The sequence below is a fragment of the Pseudonaja textilis genome, chromosome 3, assembly GCF_049901715.1.
Source record: "Pseudonaja textilis isolate UNSWEBS1 chromosome 3, rPseTex1.2, whole genome shotgun sequence".
Classification (NCBI taxonomy): Eukaryota; Metazoa; Chordata; class Lepidosauria; order Squamata; family Elapidae; genus Pseudonaja; species Pseudonaja textilis.
This window is the reverse complement of record NC_141992.1, coordinates 14,125,293-14,145,476: the sequence shown is the minus strand read 5'-3', so window position 1 is coordinate 14,145,476 and position 20,184 is coordinate 14,125,293. Positions and strand designations below refer to the sequence as shown.

At 44.2% G+C, this 20,184-nt stretch overlaps 1 protein-coding gene across 3 annotated transcripts in view; it reads left to right on the top strand.

Moving 5' to 3' along the window:
- Positions 1-20,184, top strand: part of ZNF831 (zinc finger protein 831) — a 69,827-nt gene that overhangs the window by 38,489 nt on the left and 11,154 nt on the right. Inside the window, exons 2-3 of one of the 3 annotated variants that reach the window (XM_087928939.1) lie at positions 14,830-18,957; positions 19,910-20,043. In XM_087928939.1, the coding sequence (XP_087785065.1) occupies positions 14,830-18,957; positions 19,910-20,043 (4,262 nt within the window). Of the gene's footprint in view, positions 1-14,426; positions 18,958-19,909; positions 20,044-20,184 lie in introns of those variants that run through there. The other 2 variants (XM_087928940.1, XM_026697773.2) reach the window with 2 other exon arrangements.

Below are 20,184 nucleotides of genomic sequence, written 5' to 3'. Positions count from 1 at the left end.
ATCGGCCTGAATGCTTCGTTCCTACTCTCGTTCCGATGCGTAGATTGCTAGCGTCGCCCGCACCGCTTTCAGCGTCATGACCGAAGTTGTAGATCTAGACGTCGAATTTTGTTTCTTTGTAAATTTTCTTTCTTCATAACTTGTTTCTCTAATAAAATATTTTTTTCAAAACTTCACAGTCCAAAAATTGGGAGGGTGGCTTATACAAAGGGGGTGCTTATACATGGGGAAATACGGTAACTTCTGGCTCTTCAGATTTGTTACATTGCAGTGCACAACACCTTGATTCTCCCATGAGCTGTTCAGAGCATCCACTAGTGGGAGGTGCTTCAGTCTCTGCATGTCTAGGCTGGGCTTAATTTGTGGAACGCTCCTCTTCCACGGGACTCCTCCCCAGCGTTCCCCAGTTTTTGCTTAGCCTCATTGTGGCTTTTTGTTCTTCCTTGGCCGAAACAGGAGTATTACTCAGCAGGTTTGGATATAGTCCAATTCGTTTTTTCAGGCTTTTAGCCTCCAAATCACTTTACGATCTCCCGATGTTAGCTCTCTCCATCTGGTCATCGGAGATCATTTGCATTTTCGGGCAGCGCTGTTTCGCGCCCTGTTTCTCACATGTTTTCAGACTGGTACAGAAACAGTGGGAGTCTGCCACGGTGTACCCTGCCCCCATGGGATATGACAGGAAATATTTTAATTTGGCCCCTGATTTCTCAAAATCGTTGAATACTCCCGAGGTAGACGAACCTATAGTGGGATTAGCGTCCTCGTCCTCCATTTCCAGTGAAGCACTGGAGGCATTAAAGCCGGAAGAAAAACGAGCCGAGCTTGCCCTATGCAGGGCCCATCAGTCTGACGCGTGGGCCATCAGAGCAACCACGGCCGCTTCCTTCTTTACCCATGCTTCTCTCAGGTGGCTCCATCTCTTACGGGAGCATGTCCCTAATTTCAACATTAGAGCACACCAAGATATTGCAAAACTTATATCAGCCGCCGAATTCTTAGCTGACGCAACTTATCATGCGGTCAGGTTTTCAGCCAGGGCCATTACCTCACATGTCACAGCGCGACGCTTACTATGGTTAAAACATTGGCAAGTGGACATTAAGCACAAATGCAAGCTGGCTTCATCTCCTATTGTGGGAGACAGAATCTTTGTCCCTTCCCTCAACCTGCTGCTAATCGAAACCCAAAACAAAAAGAAAATTCTACTTTCCCTCTTTTGGAAGTCAGATTCTAGAAACCCTCAATCCTTTCAGAGGGGATCCTTTCAGCCCTTTTATCAGGGATTCTTCTCACCCAGATACCAGAGACCCCCATCTTTCAGACCAGGGCAGCAGCCAGAGAGGTCTGACTTCGGGGATAGGAATAGAAGGGGTGGCCAATCCAAGAGATCCTTTCGAGGAGCAGGAAATAGGTCTTTCCGGCATCCAAGATAACTCCCCGGACCCGGCTCCCATTGGCAGATGCCTTAAATTATTTGTGGACCAATCGGACTCCTCAACGTCTGATTCCTGGGTCAGAGACACGACACATTGGTCTTGGGCTGGAGTTTCAGTTCACTCCCTCAGACTTTTTCATGTCATGCCCCTTTTCCAGAGATCCGGTTAAACGTAATCTTATGGAAACAGCTACCCATCATCTACTGGACATACGAGCCATCCAACCAGTAGCTATCAATCAACGAGGGTGAGGTTTCTATTCACATCTTTCTGTTGTTCCCAAAAGTTCGGGGGGATGGAGAGCAATATTGGATCTGAAATGTCTCAACCATTTCTTAGTATATCGCAAGTTTAAAATGCACCCCCTGCAATCTATCTTACTTTGCATCAGAAAGAATGACGTACTTACATCCATAGATCTGACAGAAGCATACCTACATAATGCTATTTGGCCTTCCCACTATACATTTCTGAGATTCTGTTATAATAACCACCATTTCGAATATGTGGCCCTTCCTTTCAGACTAGCTTCTGCCCCCAGGACCTTCACGAAGGTTCCCGCAGCATTAGCTGCTCATCTCCATGATATCCCCATACGACTCCAGTGTTATCTTGATGATGTCTTGATTTTGTCACCTTCCTATCATCAAGCAGTCAGAGATACTCAGAACACATTACAATCCCTACAACAACACGGGTTCTCAATAAATTGGAAAAAGAGTCATTTAACACCATCGACTCGGTTAACCCATCTGGGGGCAGTCATAGATACGGTGGAAGGCAAAGTTTACCTGTCAGCAGATAGACTAAATAGCATTCAGCAATTAGTTAAGGAGATCAGGGGTCTTAAGAGGGTGTCCCTAGCGGAACTATCAAAATTGTTAGGCAAGATGATCTCATGTATATCTATCATCCCTTGGGCCCGGCTCCACACTAGATCCCTCCAGTGGTTCCTGCTCCCGTACCAGCGGTCTGGCCAAAGCAACTCCAAATACAAGGTCAAGGTACCATCAAAGGTCCTCATACCTCTGGTGGACCAGACCAGTCATCAACAGAGGCTGCCTCTTCAAAGAGCCACACACTTACCATCAGCACCGATGCCAGCCTGTTTGGATGGGGAGCGCACGTTCAATCGCTCACAAGCTGCTGGTCCACCATAGAACAGTTGTGCAGCATAAACTGGCTGGAGCTTCGAACAGTACACCTGGCTCTCCGCAGCTTCCTTCCACAGGTACACAATTAGCATATGCTAATATTGACCGACAACGTAATAGCCAAAGCTCACATAAACAAACAGGGGCACACAGTTGAAATATCTCATGTGGGAAGCAGAGCATTTGTGTCGTTGGGCAGAGCACATTTCGGGCCTGTCGAATACACAGGCAGACTGGCTAAGCAGGGCCACGGTCGATCAATCGGAGTGGCGCCTCCATCCGACCCTGTTTCAAGAGGCGGTCAGGACATTTGGACAGCTGGTGGTGGACCTGTTCACTTCCCCCCTCAACACTCAGCTCCCAAGATTTTTTTCCAGGTACCCCTCGCAAGGAGGGGAGAACTTCAATTCACTCCGCTGTCGTTGGCCCCCGGGACTTCTGTATGCATTCTCGCCATTTCCATTGCTTCCCAAGGTCAGCCAGAAACTGCTAGATGAGAGGGCGGAGCTGCTTCTAGTAGCTCCTTACTGGCCCAGATGGCCGTGGTTTGCAGACCTCTGCAGTCTATCCATATCAACACCATGGCGAATTCCTCCAGACAGGGTCTTGCTAATCCAGGGACGCCTTCAACATCCGGACCCTCAATGGTTGCACCTGACCGTCTGGAGGTTGAGTGGAGTCATCTGAAGAGCGAAAAGTTTTCCAACAGAGTTATCACCACCATCCAAGCCGCCAGACACCCCTCAACAACTCGCATTTACAATGCCACATGGTCCAGTTTCTGCAAATGGTGTACCAAGTCTCAAATTGATCCCATCTCTCCACCTGTGGCTCAAATCCTAGAGTTCTTGCAAGAGGGGCTTGACAAGGGATTATCACCTGATACGTTGAAAAGACAGGTGGTGTCAGTTCTCATTTGTGAAGGTCTATCTCTTTCCCATCATCCATGCATACGGAGTTTCCTTCAAGGAGCCACAAATTTACGCCCTCCAGCGGTACACCGTTGTCTTTGGTACCTTAACAGGGTCTTCGTCACACTCACTAAGGGCTCTTTTGAACCCTTGAAATCGTCAAGTCTCCAATTTCTGACGTATAAAGTAGTTTTCCTTGTAGCAATCACTTCTGCTTGTCATATTTCGGAACTTGCAGCTTTGTCTATTAGACAAGATCTTTGTGTTTTCCATTCTGACCAGGTGGTCCTTTGTCCTGATCCTACGTTTATTCCCAAAATGAACTCAGTTTTTCATAGGGCACAAGAGCTGATACTTCCTAATTTTTGTCCCAGACCATCCCAAGGGTTGGAACTACAATGGCATAGGCTTGATGTGAGGCAAGCATTGTGAATATATATTAACTGCACAGCAACTTTCAGAAAAACAGAAGCCTTATTTGCGTCATTTCAGCCCAACACTCAGGGATGCAGGGTCTCATCTTCTACAATAGGCCGTTGGCTACGGGCTGCGATAGCGAAAACGTATCAGACTCAATCCCTGCAGTTGCCAAGGGGCATAACAGCTCATTCAACAAGGAGCGCCACAACATCGGCAACATGGGCCACACAGGCACCAATAACTGATCTTCGTCAAGCCGCAACTTGGGCCTCTCCATCGCCATTCATTAGGCATTATAAAATAGATGTGTTTGCATCAGCTGATGCCTCCTTTGGCAGAAGAGTTCTGCAACGGGTCCACAGGAACCAGGAGGGGTTTCCAGGCCAGATGGAGTCCCTCCCATAGGACAGGCCAAGCTTTGGTATGTCCCACTACTGGATGCTCTGAACAGCTCATGGGAGAAAGGGCGTTGGTACTTACCTGACACGCCCATTCTCTTTGAGCTGTGAAGAGCATCCAGCCCCACCCTTTTTCCGTCTGGTGGGGTCCTGTTTCAGCCAACGAATTGTTAGGGCATTGAGGACGAGGGCGTTTATTTCTTTCGTCTTCGCCAAAACTGGGGAACGCTGGGGAGTCCTGTGGAGGAGGAGGAGCGTTCCACAAATTAAGCCCAGCCTACACATGCAGAGACTGAAGCACCTCCCACTACTGGATGCTCTTCATAGCTCAAAGAGAATGGCCGTGTCAGGTAAGTACTGGCTGAGACTCGTAACTGCAGTAGTTTTTTCAGTTCTCATTGGCAGGGCATCACTGTACATCATGATATCATCATAGATAAGCCTAATGGATCAAATGTAGTGATAGGACAGAATTTGCTGCTTCAATTATACTTTTTAACACATCCCTTTATGTCAAAAAACAACCCCAAACTGTAAGCGGAAAATGAATGCACCAGAAAAGAGCCTTTCTATTTGACTAATAAATAAGGTGTGCTACCTTCAGTGGGAAGCTTTCAGTAGCAGCATGCTTTATATCTGCAAAGACAACCTTGCTTCCTGAACTGGCACATTGTGATTTAAGAATTGAGTGGGCGTGCAAAGTGTATCTGCGTGCAAAGAAAGAGAATGACTGTCCCAAAGAAGAATTTTCAGAGCTTAGAGACAGAGGATCAGAATGAAATATGCAAAACACCAGATACCACAAAGAAAAATAAAGTCAGCTTGTTTTGGAAAACACTAGAGTACTGTCATCAACTAAGAACATGAGGCTGCTTCACACCATCTGCATTGTTATTGAATTCAATATTTTCTTTCTAGAAGCACATTACCGTAGCTGGAGCCTATCAATACAAATGTAATACAACATTTTTTTATTTTCAAGTACTGTATGCTTTTCACTTTTCACTTACATGAAAGCTTACACATGCCAGAGTAACCACGCAGGCCATTCATTAAGGTTTGCCCTAAAACTGCTACCCATGAACAGTATTGCTCATCAGAAAATGATTTTAGGATACCATATTTATAATGTTAGCATCCACACATTTTGTACATTAGAAGATCTTTTATATTCAGTTTAACGTAAATGTAAAAACCAACATTTAGGGAACCGAAACAATACATTTAGAATGCAGATGGCCATCTACTCTGCCAAACCACAGTGAATCTAACCTCTGAATGCTGTGTTCGTACAACACAATTTGACTGCCTTGCATAGGGCTAATGGTATGTGGGGATGGTGCGGGGGATGTTAGGTACATCTCTGGGAGGGAATGGCAAATTTCCGTTCATGTCCCCTTGAATTTTCATAGAAATCCTTACATCCTCTCCCTGACTTGACGCCAGATAAATCTTACTTGAAGAAGTGATTGGGGTGGGATTCTACCGGTTCACACTGGTTCTATAGAACCAGTTGTTAATGTCAATGGTAGTTCTAAGAACCGGTAAAACCGACCCCTGGCTGGCTCCATCCATCTCCGCCACCCCTACAACCCAAAACACAGAGTTTTTTTCTGCGCACGCGCAACATTTTTCACGCATATGTGAAAATCCTTGCCTCATTCTCCCCTGCCTGCCCTTCCCTTCGCTGGCCCCGGCCCCCGCCCTATCTGCCACTCCTATGCTAAAAAAATGGGTTTTTTATTACGCATGTGCAACATTTTTGGTAGAGGGATCAGCAATGGTCAGGCCACAAAAAACCCACCTTGGACCATTCCTCTCCACGCATTCTGAGGGTTAAATTGGGTAGATGAAAAGCTGTTGTCGTACACGCTGCGAAAAGTGTCCAGAAAATGGGTAGGACTCCTACTGACGTCATAGAGCTGGGTCTGCCACTATAAAACCAATCAGCCTTAGCTGCTCACCATCTTTTTGACTCAGCTCTTGACTTAGAGCTTAGTTTCTGGAAGATAGTCTGAGCTTCGCACGAGTTTAAAAGAGTTTCCTTGATATTTGATAAGGGTTTCTTTACCTCGTTTCTGCTGCTCCAAGGGCTCTGGTTGAGAAAAGGCTTAAAGAGGACGGGGATCTGCTCTCTGGAAGCGTCATGGCTTCGGCGCTGCCTCGTTGGCTGGCTGCAGCTACAGGGAGTGTTCTAACAAGCCTCCCACGCAGCCTGAAGATCAGAAAGTGCTGTAGCTCTTCTCCCCGCTTCACAGCTGACTCAAATTTCACCGCTTCGCAGCTGTTCAGGCTAGCGCAAAGCAGTTCGGGTCCGGCAGGACCTATTCAGCTGGGAAAGCATTGAGGCTCTTCCTAGGCTGCCACAGATGGCGGGCAGCCATTTGAGAGAAGGTTTCGTTTTCATTTTCTCCTTGGTGAATACTGATCGGGTTTCACAGCCTTAGAGCTCATTTGGCCCTCGCTACAGGCTGCACTTAAAGTGGGGAAGCTCTCAGCACCTCCTGTGTCTGTCCTGTTGGCATAATGGAGAAGGAAGCCTCACATGCAGCCTCCATGAGGCCATAAGAACTTTGTGATCCTCCAGCCCCTGTTAAAACAAGGAAAAGACAAAGGCATTCTAGAAACAGAAGTGGCCACTAAAATCAAAGCCAAAAGACTTCCAAATCAGAGCTTAGGGCTGAGAAGAGAAGACATGCTGCTTTGGAAAAGCAGTTTGAAAAGACATTGGCGCAGATGAGAGATCAGATTCATTAGTCCTCTCAGCATGCTGCAGGTTTGCCCTGATATGTCTGCGGGGGTGGGGGAAAGTGACCTCTACCTCTGCTAGTCACCTTTTAGATTGGTCTCCTGAGAGGGTGGAGGGGGAGCATATGCCTCAAGACTTGAGTAAGAAGGGTCCGTCTTCCAGACAGGCATCCTGGGGACCAGGGCCTTCCCTTCCATTGGGTCATTGGGTACAAGCAGGTCACAGGCCTAAGCCAACAGCTAATTATACTCCTATGACTGCTGGTATGTGTCCCTCAGAACCCCCTTCAGGCCATTGCCATGATGACATCAAGGATATGGTGGCTGTCGCCATTAGACAGGGTATATCTGAGGAGTTTCAGCAACTCCTTCGCCCTCAAGTGGGTCAGTCCTTGTTTTCTTCCTTGCCCCAAGGGGTGGCTCCTTCTATCAGAGTTTTCCCTAACCATTGGCCAGCTCATTCTGATTGGGGGGAGGAGGAGGAGGAAGAAGATTATATTAACCCTTCTGATTACAGTCACTACTCTCACTCTGAGGAGGAGGAGGGTGACATTGTTGATTGCAATATGTCCGAGGAGGAAGAATTTAAAGTTGATCAGCCTTCCTTTACTGGGGTTTACAAACCTTCCCTTTTCAACCTTCCCTTTTCTCTTACACAAAGCCTTGGTTACAGCACAATTGACAGCTGAGGAAGTGGCACCAGAGCCTCAGACAGCCCCTCCAGGCCAGTGATTCTCTGTTCACAAAACCAGTGATTCACACTGAGATTCTCCCTTCTTCCACCATATTCCTGGATCTGGTTAGGGAACAGGGTATCTCCCCAGGGGCGGGACCATGGCCTTCATTGCATGATAGGCGGTTTTATAACGTGGGACTGTCCTTGGCCAATGCCCTCATTGTCCCTATGGTAGATGCCCCGGTGGTGGCCTCTTCTCATCTGGCACACCCACTGAGCCTGAGGATATGCTTAAGGCAGAGGATAGGAGGTCTGAACAAACCCTCAGATGCACCCACCAGGCTGTAGCATGGGCTATCAGGGCATCTATGGCTGCCTTGTTTTTCATGAGGTCCTCATTGTGATGGCTCCATCAGCTTCAAGAAAGACTCCCGGCCACTGATTCCAGGGCTCACCAGGATCTTAACAAAATAATTGCGGCTGCGGAATTTATGGCTGATGCGACCTTGGACTCAGCCAAATTCACCTCTAGGGCTATGGCTTCCTCTGTGGTGGCCAGGCGGCTCCTTTGGCTTTGGAACTGGCAGTCGGGTGCGAGGCGCAAATGGAAATTGGCATTGGTCCCTTGCTCAGGGGATAAGCTGTTTGGGGAGGCTCTGGAACCTTACTTGGTCAAAACCAAAGACAAGGGAAAAGTTCTCTCTACAGAGGGAAGAGGTCAGAATATCGTCCCAGTAGGTACTATCGACCAGCCACGTTCAGATCTGAATCCGCATTGGGATTCTCTAGATGCCAGAGACCATTCCCTCAACGCCAAGACCAACGTCCTGAGGCTTCAGGCAGGCAACAACAGGCCTCGGGTAAATGGCCCTTTTGAGAGGGAGGAGGTCGTTCATTCCGTCGCTCAAAGTAAAGAGGCGGTTGACCCCCCATTGGAGGCCGTTTGGCCTTTTTCTCCTCTCGATGGGAGGAGTCAACTTCAGATGCCTGGGTACTGGAAATAGTATGGTTTGGCCTGCGGCTTGAGTTTATATCTCCACCCCCAAGATCTTTTGTTCAGTGCCCGACATCAAGGGACAGCTTTCGATGGGACCTCATGGAGTCAGCCATTCAACAACTGGTCAAAATTAGGGCCATTGAGCCAGTTCTGATGGAACAACAAGGACTGGGTTTTTACTCTTGACTCTTTGTCATCCCGAAGGCTTTGGGGGTGTGGGGTGGAGGGCCATCCTTGACCTTAAATGGCTAAACAGGCTTATTCCGTACAGGTGCTTTAAAATACAAACTCTGCATTCCATTTTAGAGAGAGTACGAGAGGGCGACCTCCTTTCCTCCATTGATCTCATGGAGGCTTACTTCCATATTCCTATTTGGCCTCATCACTGCCGGTTTCTCTGTTTCTGTTACCAGAATGTCCACTTCCAGTACCGGCCCCTTCCATTTGATCTTTCATCGGCGCCCAGGGTCTTCACAAAGGTGCTGGCAGCTCTGGCAGTTTCGCTGAGGGCTATTCCAGTGAGGGTCCAGTGCTATATGGACAGTATCCTGGTTCAGTTGCAGTCTATCGGTTCAGCCCATCGAGATCTTCGCATCACGGTACAGTATCTGCGAGACTATGGCTTCTCAATCAACCTCAAGAAAAGCCACCTCTCCCCTGTGACCAGGCTGCAACATCTCAGGGTGATCATCGATACTTCCCGTTGCCAAGTTTTCCTCTCCCCAGAACATGGGGAGAGCCTCAATGCCCTTACTATCTAGATCAGAGGACAATGCACTGTTCTACTGTCTCTCTTGTCTCAGCTCCTGGGGAAGATGGTCTCCTGCATTGGCATTGTCCCGTGGGCCCGCATTCATGCACGAGTGCTTCAGTGGTTCCTGCTGCCATTCCAAAGGGCAGGCATCAGCCATTCATCAATCAGAGTGCAAGTTCCTCCTCAGGCTCTTCGTTCCTTCAGGTGATGGCAGTCCCAGGCAGTTGGGTGGGGCCTTCCCTTCAGGGAACCAAACAGGGTCCTGCTCACCACGGATGCCAGCCTCCAGGGCTGGGGAGCCCCTATAGAGGGTGAAATAGCTCAAGGCAGCTGGTCCCAGGGAGACAGGACTTGCCCCATCAATTTGGCTCGAACTCAGAAATGCTCCCTGAAGCATTTCTGACACAGAGTGATGGGTTGCCACTTCTAGTCATGACAGACAATGTGGCCATAAAGGCTCGTGTCAACAGACGGCACCAGGCCCAGGGCTCTCATGAGGGAGGTGGAACGCTTGGGGAGATGGGCAGAGAAGCATCTGCTTTCCCTAAAGGCAGATCACATATCGGGGGTCGACAATGTCCAGGCCGACTGGCTGAGTCGGTTCCGGGTCGACCATTCGGAATGGAGCTTCCACCCTTCACTGTTTCTGACATTGTCCCACAGGTTCGGCTCCCCGGCAGTGGACCTATTCGCTACTCCCCTCAACGCTCAGGTATGCAGATTCTTCACCAGGTTTCCAACCCAGGGAGCGGAGGGGACCAACGCGCTTCGGAGTCATTGGCCTCCAGGTCTCCTTTACACCTTTCCCCCTCTTCTGGTCTGTAATCCGGAAGTTGTTGGAGGAACAGGCGGAACTGATTCTCCTGGTCCCCCATTTGCCCAGGAGACCCTGGTTTGTGGATCTGGTGAATCTGTCTGTGGCCCAGCCATGGAGGATCCTGGATGACAGGATCTCCCTTCATCAGGGGGCCTTGATCCACTTGGAACCTCAGTAGTTCCGGCTAACCTCTTGGCGCTTGAGTGGCAGACCTTGAAGGAGGCCAAATTTTCTGATTGGGTAATTGACACCATTCAGGCCTCCCAGAAGCCTTCCATCTCACGCGTCTACGATGCTACCTGGAAGGTCTTCTGCTCATGGGCGGTCAAGTCTGCTGTTGTGCCTTCCTTGGCGTCTGTTGCATAGGTGTTATGTTTCCTCCAGGATGACCTTGATAAGGGTCTCACCCCCAATACTCTTCGCCACCAAGTGGCGGCTCTGTCCTCTGTTTTGGCCTGGGAGGGTTTTGATTCCTTATCTCATCATCCCTCCGTATGCAGGTTTCTAAGGGGGGTGACTAACCTTCGTCCTCCTGCGGTTCACAGATTTCCCATGTGGGATCTCCCTTCAGTTCTACAGGCCCTTACAGGGCCTCCCTTTGAACCCCTTAAGTCAGTTTGTCTTCAAATGATGACTTTTAATGTGGCATTTTTGGTGGCCATCACTTCGGCCAGGAGGGTGTCGGAGTTGGCGGCTTTGTCCATTAGGCAAGATCTTTGTGTGTTCCACGAGAACAAGGTGGTATTGAGATTAGATCCCACGTTTGTTCCTAAGGTGAATTCCTGGTTTCACCGGGCACAGGAGGTGGTGTTGCCTAATTTTTGCCCCAACTCACAACATGAGTTGGAGTGTAGGTGGCACAGGCTGGGTGTAAGGCGGGCCCTCAAGATTTATATCAAGAGGACAGCAGAATTCTGATGATCGGAGGCCATGTTTGTGTCCTTTCATCCCACCTCCTCGGGTACCAAGGTGGCTCCCTCAACGATTGGGAGGTAGATTCAATCTTGCATCACCAAGGCCTATCAAGCTTTGTCCCTGCCAGTGTCTACAAACATCACGGCCCACTCCACTAGAAGTGCGGCTACTTTGGCTGCCTGATCTACGTAGGCTTTGCTGGAGGAGATTTGCAGGGCAGCTACCTGGGCGTTGCCGTTTCCATTCATACGTCATTACAGGTTGGATTCCTTTGCTTCAGCAGACGCCTCCTTTGGACGGAGGGTGCTTCAGCAGGTGGTTCCACAGTTGGAGTGACCTGCCCAGACATTGACCCTCCAATGCACATGCAAGCTTTGATATGTCCCATTTCCTGGACACTCTTAGCAACGTATATGAGAATGGGCATTGGTAGAATTACCTGAGAACGTCCTTTCTATATATGCTGCAAGAGTGTCCAGTCCCGCCCTAGTTCGTCAGGGGTGGTGGTGGTGGTTCTAATTTGTTTATCTTCCAGAGACACATGTCTGTCAAGAATCTTCACCTAAAAGATGGCGAGCAGCTAAGGCTTGATTGGTTTTATAGTGGCAGACTCAGCTCTATGACATCAGTAGGAGGAGTCATACCTATTTCCTGGACACTTTTGCAGCGTATATAGAAAGGGCGTTCTCAGGTAATTCTACCATCACCCATTTTCCATGCCGGTCCATGGGATTTCAATCTTGTAATGGACTATGCATTGACCTGGTGAACAGGGCAGGCCTTATTCAGCATCCTTGACCGTAGCTTAATGAAAGTTTGTTAACTTCTAATATGGGGCAGTATGATATTGCTAATTACTGGTAACCAGTGCACCTGAGTGCCAGAGATAACAGGTATTATTTGGCAGAGTTGGACATCAACTATTTGAGTGTGGGTGCTGTTAACCCATGCACTGGCACAATATTCAGCTGGGGAATAAACCAAAACCAAGGCTGTTGCTCTTAAGAGAGTTGGCATCAATACTCCAGGATGTTACCAGCCAGTCTGTTCAGTAATTCAATAAATACACTCATATCTGTAGCATTTCTTAAGCTACACGTGCTCCCTGGACAATACTAAATGAGTGTCCGTGACCAGATGCAGCTGTACTGCCCCTTTGGGTCTCACGACCGTGACAAACAAAAGTGCGTAAAATCAAATTTTCTACTGGAAGTCCAAGACATCCAGATATTGTCCACAAATCATAGCAACAGGCTGGCCTGGAGGCTTCCTGGAAGCCTCTGGGTTTGTACATCCTTACTGCCCTGATATAGCTCCTGGTTAGTTACTATGGCTACCACCTCTCTTTACAGGGGATGCACCTTTCCTAGTATTCTCCACAATCAGTGTTAGGCCTCCATAGCCTACCTGCCTTATGAGCAAATAGAGAGAGCCAATATGTCAATAGAAAAACTTAAATCTGAAGGAATGGTAATATACATTCCAATAATGTAGGGATATTTATAAAAGAGGCTTTTTGAAAACAGCAGGTGCACTTGCCAGCATTCATTTATTACACAAAATTTGAATATCTCTAGACATTGTTGATCAATAATTTCAGAGTATATGGGAAACTCTCGATTCCATTGCAAGCACATTTCATTTTATTGGGGTTTTTTTAAAGAATTGTTTCTTGCTTATTTATCAGGAAAATATTTGTTGTAATTCATATTCAAAATGCTGGCCAAAATATATGCAAAGTAAATAATTTTCATCAGTATGGATTTGAATGGGAATCTGACACAATTTAAATCACTCCCATTGCACTCTATTTAAAAGCCAATACAGTTTGCCTGGATTCTTTATTGTATTGCATATTAAGCTTTTAGAATGACTTAGTTATTAAGTATTGTAATGTAATATTCATGACTTTTAAATATCTACCATATTATAATTTTGTTGTGCCTTTATTTTTCATTTTATTTCAAAAGGTGCTTTGAGCATTGGTTCATTAAACCTGATCATCTCTTGATCTTTTATTTGTGTCATGATCTTTTATTTTATTTGTATCTTGATCTTTTATTTGTGTCATAACTGAATCCTGCCAATGTCTAGTTGTAGTCCAGAAGAGGATGTATTGATTCAATTTTAATTGCTCCCATCCTTCAGTTTCGTTTCCCTCCAATGGTACCTGTCTGAACATTTGGCGTTCTTTCTCAGTGTGCCTCAAATACAGTACACAGTTGCTTGTCATAAGTATGTCACAAAATAGAAGGGCATTTTTTGGGGGGAGAGGGGAAGTGTTAAAGCGCAGTTTCACAATGGCTCAGATACAAAAATAAAGAATAAACAGTTGCTAGAATATTTCAAGCTGCTGCATAAGACTTGTAAAAACATACATTTAAAAAAAAATCATTAAGCAATTTTTTAATATACAACATCATTTCCATTCGTTACAGTGCTTCTGTGACAGCATACATACTTTTACATACATCTTAACTATCTATACATTTCTCTATATTCCTTAATCTATCTTTGTCCACTATAACTTTTACCTTATTATCCTATTGTTGTCTAATCTATTCATCTCTATATCGATTATTTAGCCAATCATACAGTACATTCCACGTCAAATAATAATCCATTTCTTTTCTTTATCTCCCTGGTCAACTTACCCATCTTGGCAAACTCTAGCATCTGTTTTATCACATTTTCCTCTGGTGGCATACTACCATTTCTCTAATTCTGTGCGTAAGTTATTCTTGCCGCTGTTAATAGATTTAGCATTAGATACTCTGTTTTCTTATCATATTTTCCCATTATTATACCTAATAGAAAAGTTTGTGGTCTTAATTCAATTAGCTGTTTAATTATTTCTTCTATCCATTTTTTTGTCCTTATCCAATATTTTCTTGCTACAGGGCATGTCCACTACACATGCTAATATGTTTCCTGCTTTTGTTTGCATTTCCAACAATCAGATGATCTGTTTGGGAACATTTTTGCTAATCTAGCAGGTAGGTGCCATCTGTAAAACATTTTGTACAAATTTTCTCTATATGATGCCGACACCGTCAATTTATAATTCTTCAAGCGCAGTTTCGCAATGGCTCAGCTACAAAAATAAAGAATAAACAAGTTGCTAGAATGTTGCAAGATGCTACATAAGATTTGTGAAAACACACATTTAAATATTCGTGCATTTGACTCAAAATTTCACAGGATTTTTCATTTTTCTTCATTTTATTTATTTCTTAGAAATTAATGAATGTAGGATATTATCTTCATTTTTTGTTATAAGCAACTAAAAACTATATCACAATACCATTTTGATTTGAATAAAAATAATAAAATCTTATACAGTATATAACTTATGACCACAGTGGAGCCCAAAATTTCTGTTGCTAAGTATGTAGAAATGTGTATTAAAAAATAATTTGTGTTCCTGTGATGACTTTTGAAATAAAATACTTTTTAAAAAAATCTCATCATGGATTAATGTATATATTGGTTAACATGTGCCCATATAGTGACTTGGCATCAGAGTAGTCCTGACATATTTCTGAAAGTGAGGAAAAATGTGTTCAGATGTCAAATGTTGGTGTTCTTTGTTTCCCACAGATAGGCCCAAATACAGTGTTGGAACCTCTAAAGGAAATGGAGGGTCAGAGAGTTCCTTGTCCACCTGCTTCCTTAGAAGATCCACCAGTTCAGCTCTCCTGCCTTCAGGCCATTCCAACAGCATCAGATCTCTTGCTGAGTCCCATGATTCTCCAGCCAGAACAAGCACTTGCTCAAACTGTATATTTAAAAGCGCTAACTATTCCTTTTTACCAGCCTGTTCAATCAAACCATAAACTTTCTAGAGTCCAGACAAATATCAACATAGACAATAGTAATTTACCTTTGATCCTCAATCCACTTTTACATTCGAAAGGGACAGATCAACTTCATGCAATCATTCAGAAGCAACCCAGTTCAATAAACATAGTTAGTCATTTTTCACTTTTGCCACAAAGTTCTTCTACAAGTGCACCAGCTGGAAGCCCGGGGAAAGCCAAAAGTTCTGGGAAGTACCTCTGTAAACATTGTGGGCGTGACTGTCTGAAGCCAAGTGTCCTTGAGAAACATATGCGATCACATACAGGTGAGAGGCCCTTTCCATGTACCACATGTGGCATTGCGTTTAAAACTCAGAGCAATCTGTATAAACACAGGAGAACTCAGACTCATGTCAATAATGCCAGGGTGCCTTCAGAATCTGATAGCAGCAGTCTATTAGAAGAAAATGAGAAGCTGACTGAGGTAGTTGCATCCCCCCAGACCATAGAATCTTATAATAAAAATGATGTCCAGCCAAGTGTAAGGATAAGATCTGCTGCTTCAGAGCCCAGTGACAAACATGTTCTTGCTACTTCATTATCGGAAACGCTCCTAGTTTCGGAAAGTCAGAGGATAAAAACAAGTAACTCCTGTCAGGGAGAAATAAATCAGAATGCTTTTGAAAAAGAGACCGCCAGAGATGCCACAGATCTACCTCAGAGAAAGAAAATCCAGGATCAAAGGTCTCCAGCAGGAAGCAAACATAGTCAGCTACAGAGACAACAAGCTTTGTATTCAGAGAAGCTGTGGAACAGCAGATCTAAGGACACCAAGCTAAAAAAGTGTGAGAGCACCGACTCGGGTTATCTGTCACGCTCCGATAGTGTGGAACATCAGACACCCTCACCTGGCTTCCTGCACAGTCTTTTTGAACACAGCACAGAGTCAGAAGATGATGCAGCTGTCACCAATAAATGCATGACTTACAGTTTCTCAAAAGTAGATTCAACTGAGAAAGCAACAGGAACCTTAACCCTGGAGAAAAAAAAGTTGGAAGAGCATATCTCAAGACTAATATCTCACAATAAAGCAGTTGTGGATGACACCCAGTTGGACAGTGTCAGGCCCAGGAAAACGGTTCTATCCAAACAAGGAAGCATTGACTTGCCAATGCCTTACATGTACAAAGACTCATTCCATTTTGATATACGGCCTCTGGACATCAGCAAGAAAAAGAATATTTCTCTGCGCTCAGCCAAGTCTATCTTCAGTCCTGCGGAAAAAACTAAGCCACTGTTTTTTCACTCCGTTCCCACTCAATTCTCAACAACAATTGACTGTGTGCCTGTTACAAGAAGTAACTCTCTGCCTTTTATTGAGAGTACAAGGAAGACGCAGGATCAGGCAGATAGTTCAAAATTGCCTTCATTCACTAGAGTGTCCCCAGATGTGGATTTTTCTGGCTTGTTGCATAGCAGCAATTTAGACCCAAATATGACAAATGTTCTTAACAGCCACCCCCGAGCACTTGTTAGACAGGTGGCAGTAGATGATGTGCCATTAAATTATATGACTGAATCTTCGTCCTCTTTAGAGGAGAAAAAGGGTAAACAGAAATCTGAAGCTGGGGTGGAAGGAGTGAACAGCAAGAATAAGAAATCCTGTCAGAGAAAATTAAAAATGTTTTCTCAGGAAAAATGGCAGGTTTATGGGGATGAGACATTTAAGAAAATTTATCAGAAAGTAAAAAGCAGCCAACCAACCAAAAAACAAAAAAGTAATTTAACAAATGTTTCAAACTTTTATTCAGATGCCAAGGAAACTGCCTGTGGGGAGGAAATTACATTGTCGAGGGAAGGCAGAAGCTCTATAACTGAAAACGTAATTTCATCACTGGTAGATGTTAGTGCAAAAGCAAATTCTGACACATTGGAAAGCCCCTCCAAAGCTAGCCCTGTTGGCTACCCTACTTTTTCTCAGGAGAATTCAGGACGATTGGCAGAATCAAGAGAAACACTGTGTTCAGTTGGTGATTGTGAACAATGCAGCATGGCAAGTGAAAGATCATCTGTTGAACATCGATGCAGAGACTTGCATGTTTCAAAACACAACCAGAGTGGCAATAAAGCTTTGCCTTCAAATAAAGGATGTGAATTAAAAGTCCAACTTAAGCAAACACTGCTGAACCTTGCTACTCGTCCTGATCATGACTTAGAAGATTCAGATGGACACATTACTGAATGTGTACAAACTTATGAGGATACTGCGGTTAATAGAAGAGGATGCAGGGGGAAAGAAACTGCCCACCTTGGACACACAGCTTTATCAGCACCACAGTGCAACACCAGGGAGCTGGCATATGAATCTCAGAATTTACCCTCAGAAAGAAAAAAGCCTAAGGTGGATAAACTGAAAAACATGGAAAATATAACATTTAAAAATAATAGTTCAACCGAGTTGGTTGTGAAACTGATAGACTGTTATAATCTTAACATAGTTACTGCGGAATCAGCAAAGTACTCAGGTAAGGGGGAAAAATGGACAGTAATGGTAGGAACAGGTAGCAGTATGGAATGTGAGGAAGGAATCCAACATTCTGTAACAGTATCTAATGATAGGGATTGTATTGCAAATCTAACAGATGCAACAAGTATATCTACGACATCATTTCCTGAACAATTCAAGACCGATGTAACAGAGGAACACACCAGTAATTTGTTTGCAATTAAAAAACTCGCATCACCCATAACAACAGCAACAGAAGAATTATCAAACTGTAAAGACTCAGCACCAACCCACACTCAGCATGTGGTACGAAATCAAGTGATTTCTCATCTAAAGAAAAACAAGTTTCTTCCAAAGTACATTTTAAAATATTCACAAGACAGAAACAATATCAGTGTGCCATTGTTTCTTACAAGAGAGCCAGAAAATATACCATACGTTTCATTGCCAAGCAGCTCAACCATTTCCGCCTATCCTGCCTGTAACAATAAACTACTTGATACTAATTCCATTGATGTATCTTTGTGCCCTTTGCAATTGGACCTGAGTCATCCAGCCAGAAGAAAAGAGCTAAAATGGGACATGCACACAACATGGACACCTTTGGTAGCTCCTGCACCAACTCTTCTTGAAGCAACAACAATTACAACCATGGTAGATCAAAAATGTCATCTTCAAAGTGCAAGTAGGAAAGTTAAAGATACATGTAAAGGAGACAATAAAGACAATTTAGATGATCAAAGTTTGATAACAAAAGAGGATGAATGTATAGTTGCTTGCACATCACAAATTCCTGGGAGGAAAGTATGCTTCACCACAATTTATACGGGAGGGCTTTTCTTATCATCAGACATGACTGGTCAAAATTCAGCCTTAAAGTTAATACAATCAGCGAAGGGTTCAGTAATTTCACTCTCTTCATTGGTGGAAAGGGCAGTTTTGTGTGAAAGTAGTGAGAAGGACGTCAAGGAATGGCAATTGGAGACTAACCCTTTGCCAGGATTTGAAGATTTGCCCACCTATTCAGGTAGCAGTCCGAAATGTCTATGCCATTCTTCCAGTATGCTTTATTGCCATTTGCTGTGTACTCAACCAAAGGAGATTTGCTCTCAGCCCCGATTAAGCATAGAATCTCATGCAGCAAATGTACAAATCCCAAGTCTGAATCTATCCTTCCCAACTCTAAATGCGGAGCCTCAGCTGACTTGGTGTTGCTTGTCAAGAAGCCTCCCTCTTCCTATTGAACAAAAGGAAATGAAAGATTCTGTATATTCTTCTTTGTATATGAATGAAAACTTCATTTCAAAATGTGGACAGTCCCTCTGCAAAATGAAAAGCTATGGAAAGGCTGCTAGGGAAAGCTGGAAAATTGAAAAACCCCAAACACTGATCTCTTCACCACAAAGACAGGAAACAGAGAAGGTAATGGCTTTATGCTTTTCCTATTCTTAGATAGAGGAATGCTGTTGATTTAGCTTTAGAATAAAATGGGAATGGTGGTTAAGAGGAAGCTGGTATACCACCTTATTAGACTGAAAGATTGTGGATTCAGTGTGATGATTATGGGTTGCATCATTAGGTTAGAAAAATGTAGGTAATCTTTCTTGGAATTTTGAGAATATGTTGCCACAAAGGTTACATATTTATCATCAGGATCCTGATCATCTTAAATTAATTAGCCACCCAAGTCCAATTTTCTAGAAGGAAGATTAGTGAGGCTGTCTCTGAATTTATCTAACTCAGAAATACTCTGTGAACTTGTCTATGGTTAGAGAAATTAGTTTCCTGCCACATTGGAAACGCCCTTGAATACCCCATTTCTTCCATAATCAGTTTGCAGCCACCTCAGAAGAAGTTGTGTAGCACCAGGAAGACAGATTCCCATTGTTTTGATCCTCTGGGTGCTTTTCTGGAAAGAAGAGAACCATTCTCATTCCTTTTCAAAAATGAGATATTTATAAATAATATGTGCTGTAATTAAAATAACAGAAAACACATTTAAAAATTGGAAGAATAAATGTGTCTTTTCTGGCATTATAGGAACAGCATTGTAATACCACGGTGGCGCTCATAAGATGGAGATATTTTCTTTTATAAGATTTATAAGGCTGCCCAAGTCAACCACTGTGACCATGGGTGGTATACAGCATAAGAACAAAGCAGAAATCAAAGAAGGGGAAAAAAGTTTTTGCAATAAGCAATACAATATATAAATACCAAATGCAAAATGGAACCAAGCTCATAACAAAACAATCACAACTATATTCAACGTTCTTTTGAGAGGAGACAAATTGTTCCACTTTTTGTATGTTGTGTGCTGTTATTTACATTTTGATTTTTGTCATGCAATTTTACTCATTTTTTGCATTCACAGAAGTACTTTTTAAACACTGGTACTCGGGCGGTCTCCAAAAGCATCTCAGAACTAGAAAAGAGAAAAGAAAAACTTTACAAAAGGAGAGAAAAGAGAAACTTAAAAAGGATAAAAGTGAAGATCAACCCCAAGCGGTAAGAAATGGGGTTTAGCCTTAGCCTTAGAAAGACAATTTTTATTTGACTATGAATAACATTCATAACTGAATGATGTGGTGGAAAGACTTTGTGAGGATAATTTCTCAAAATTTTATTTTAGAAAGAAGTAGGACACTT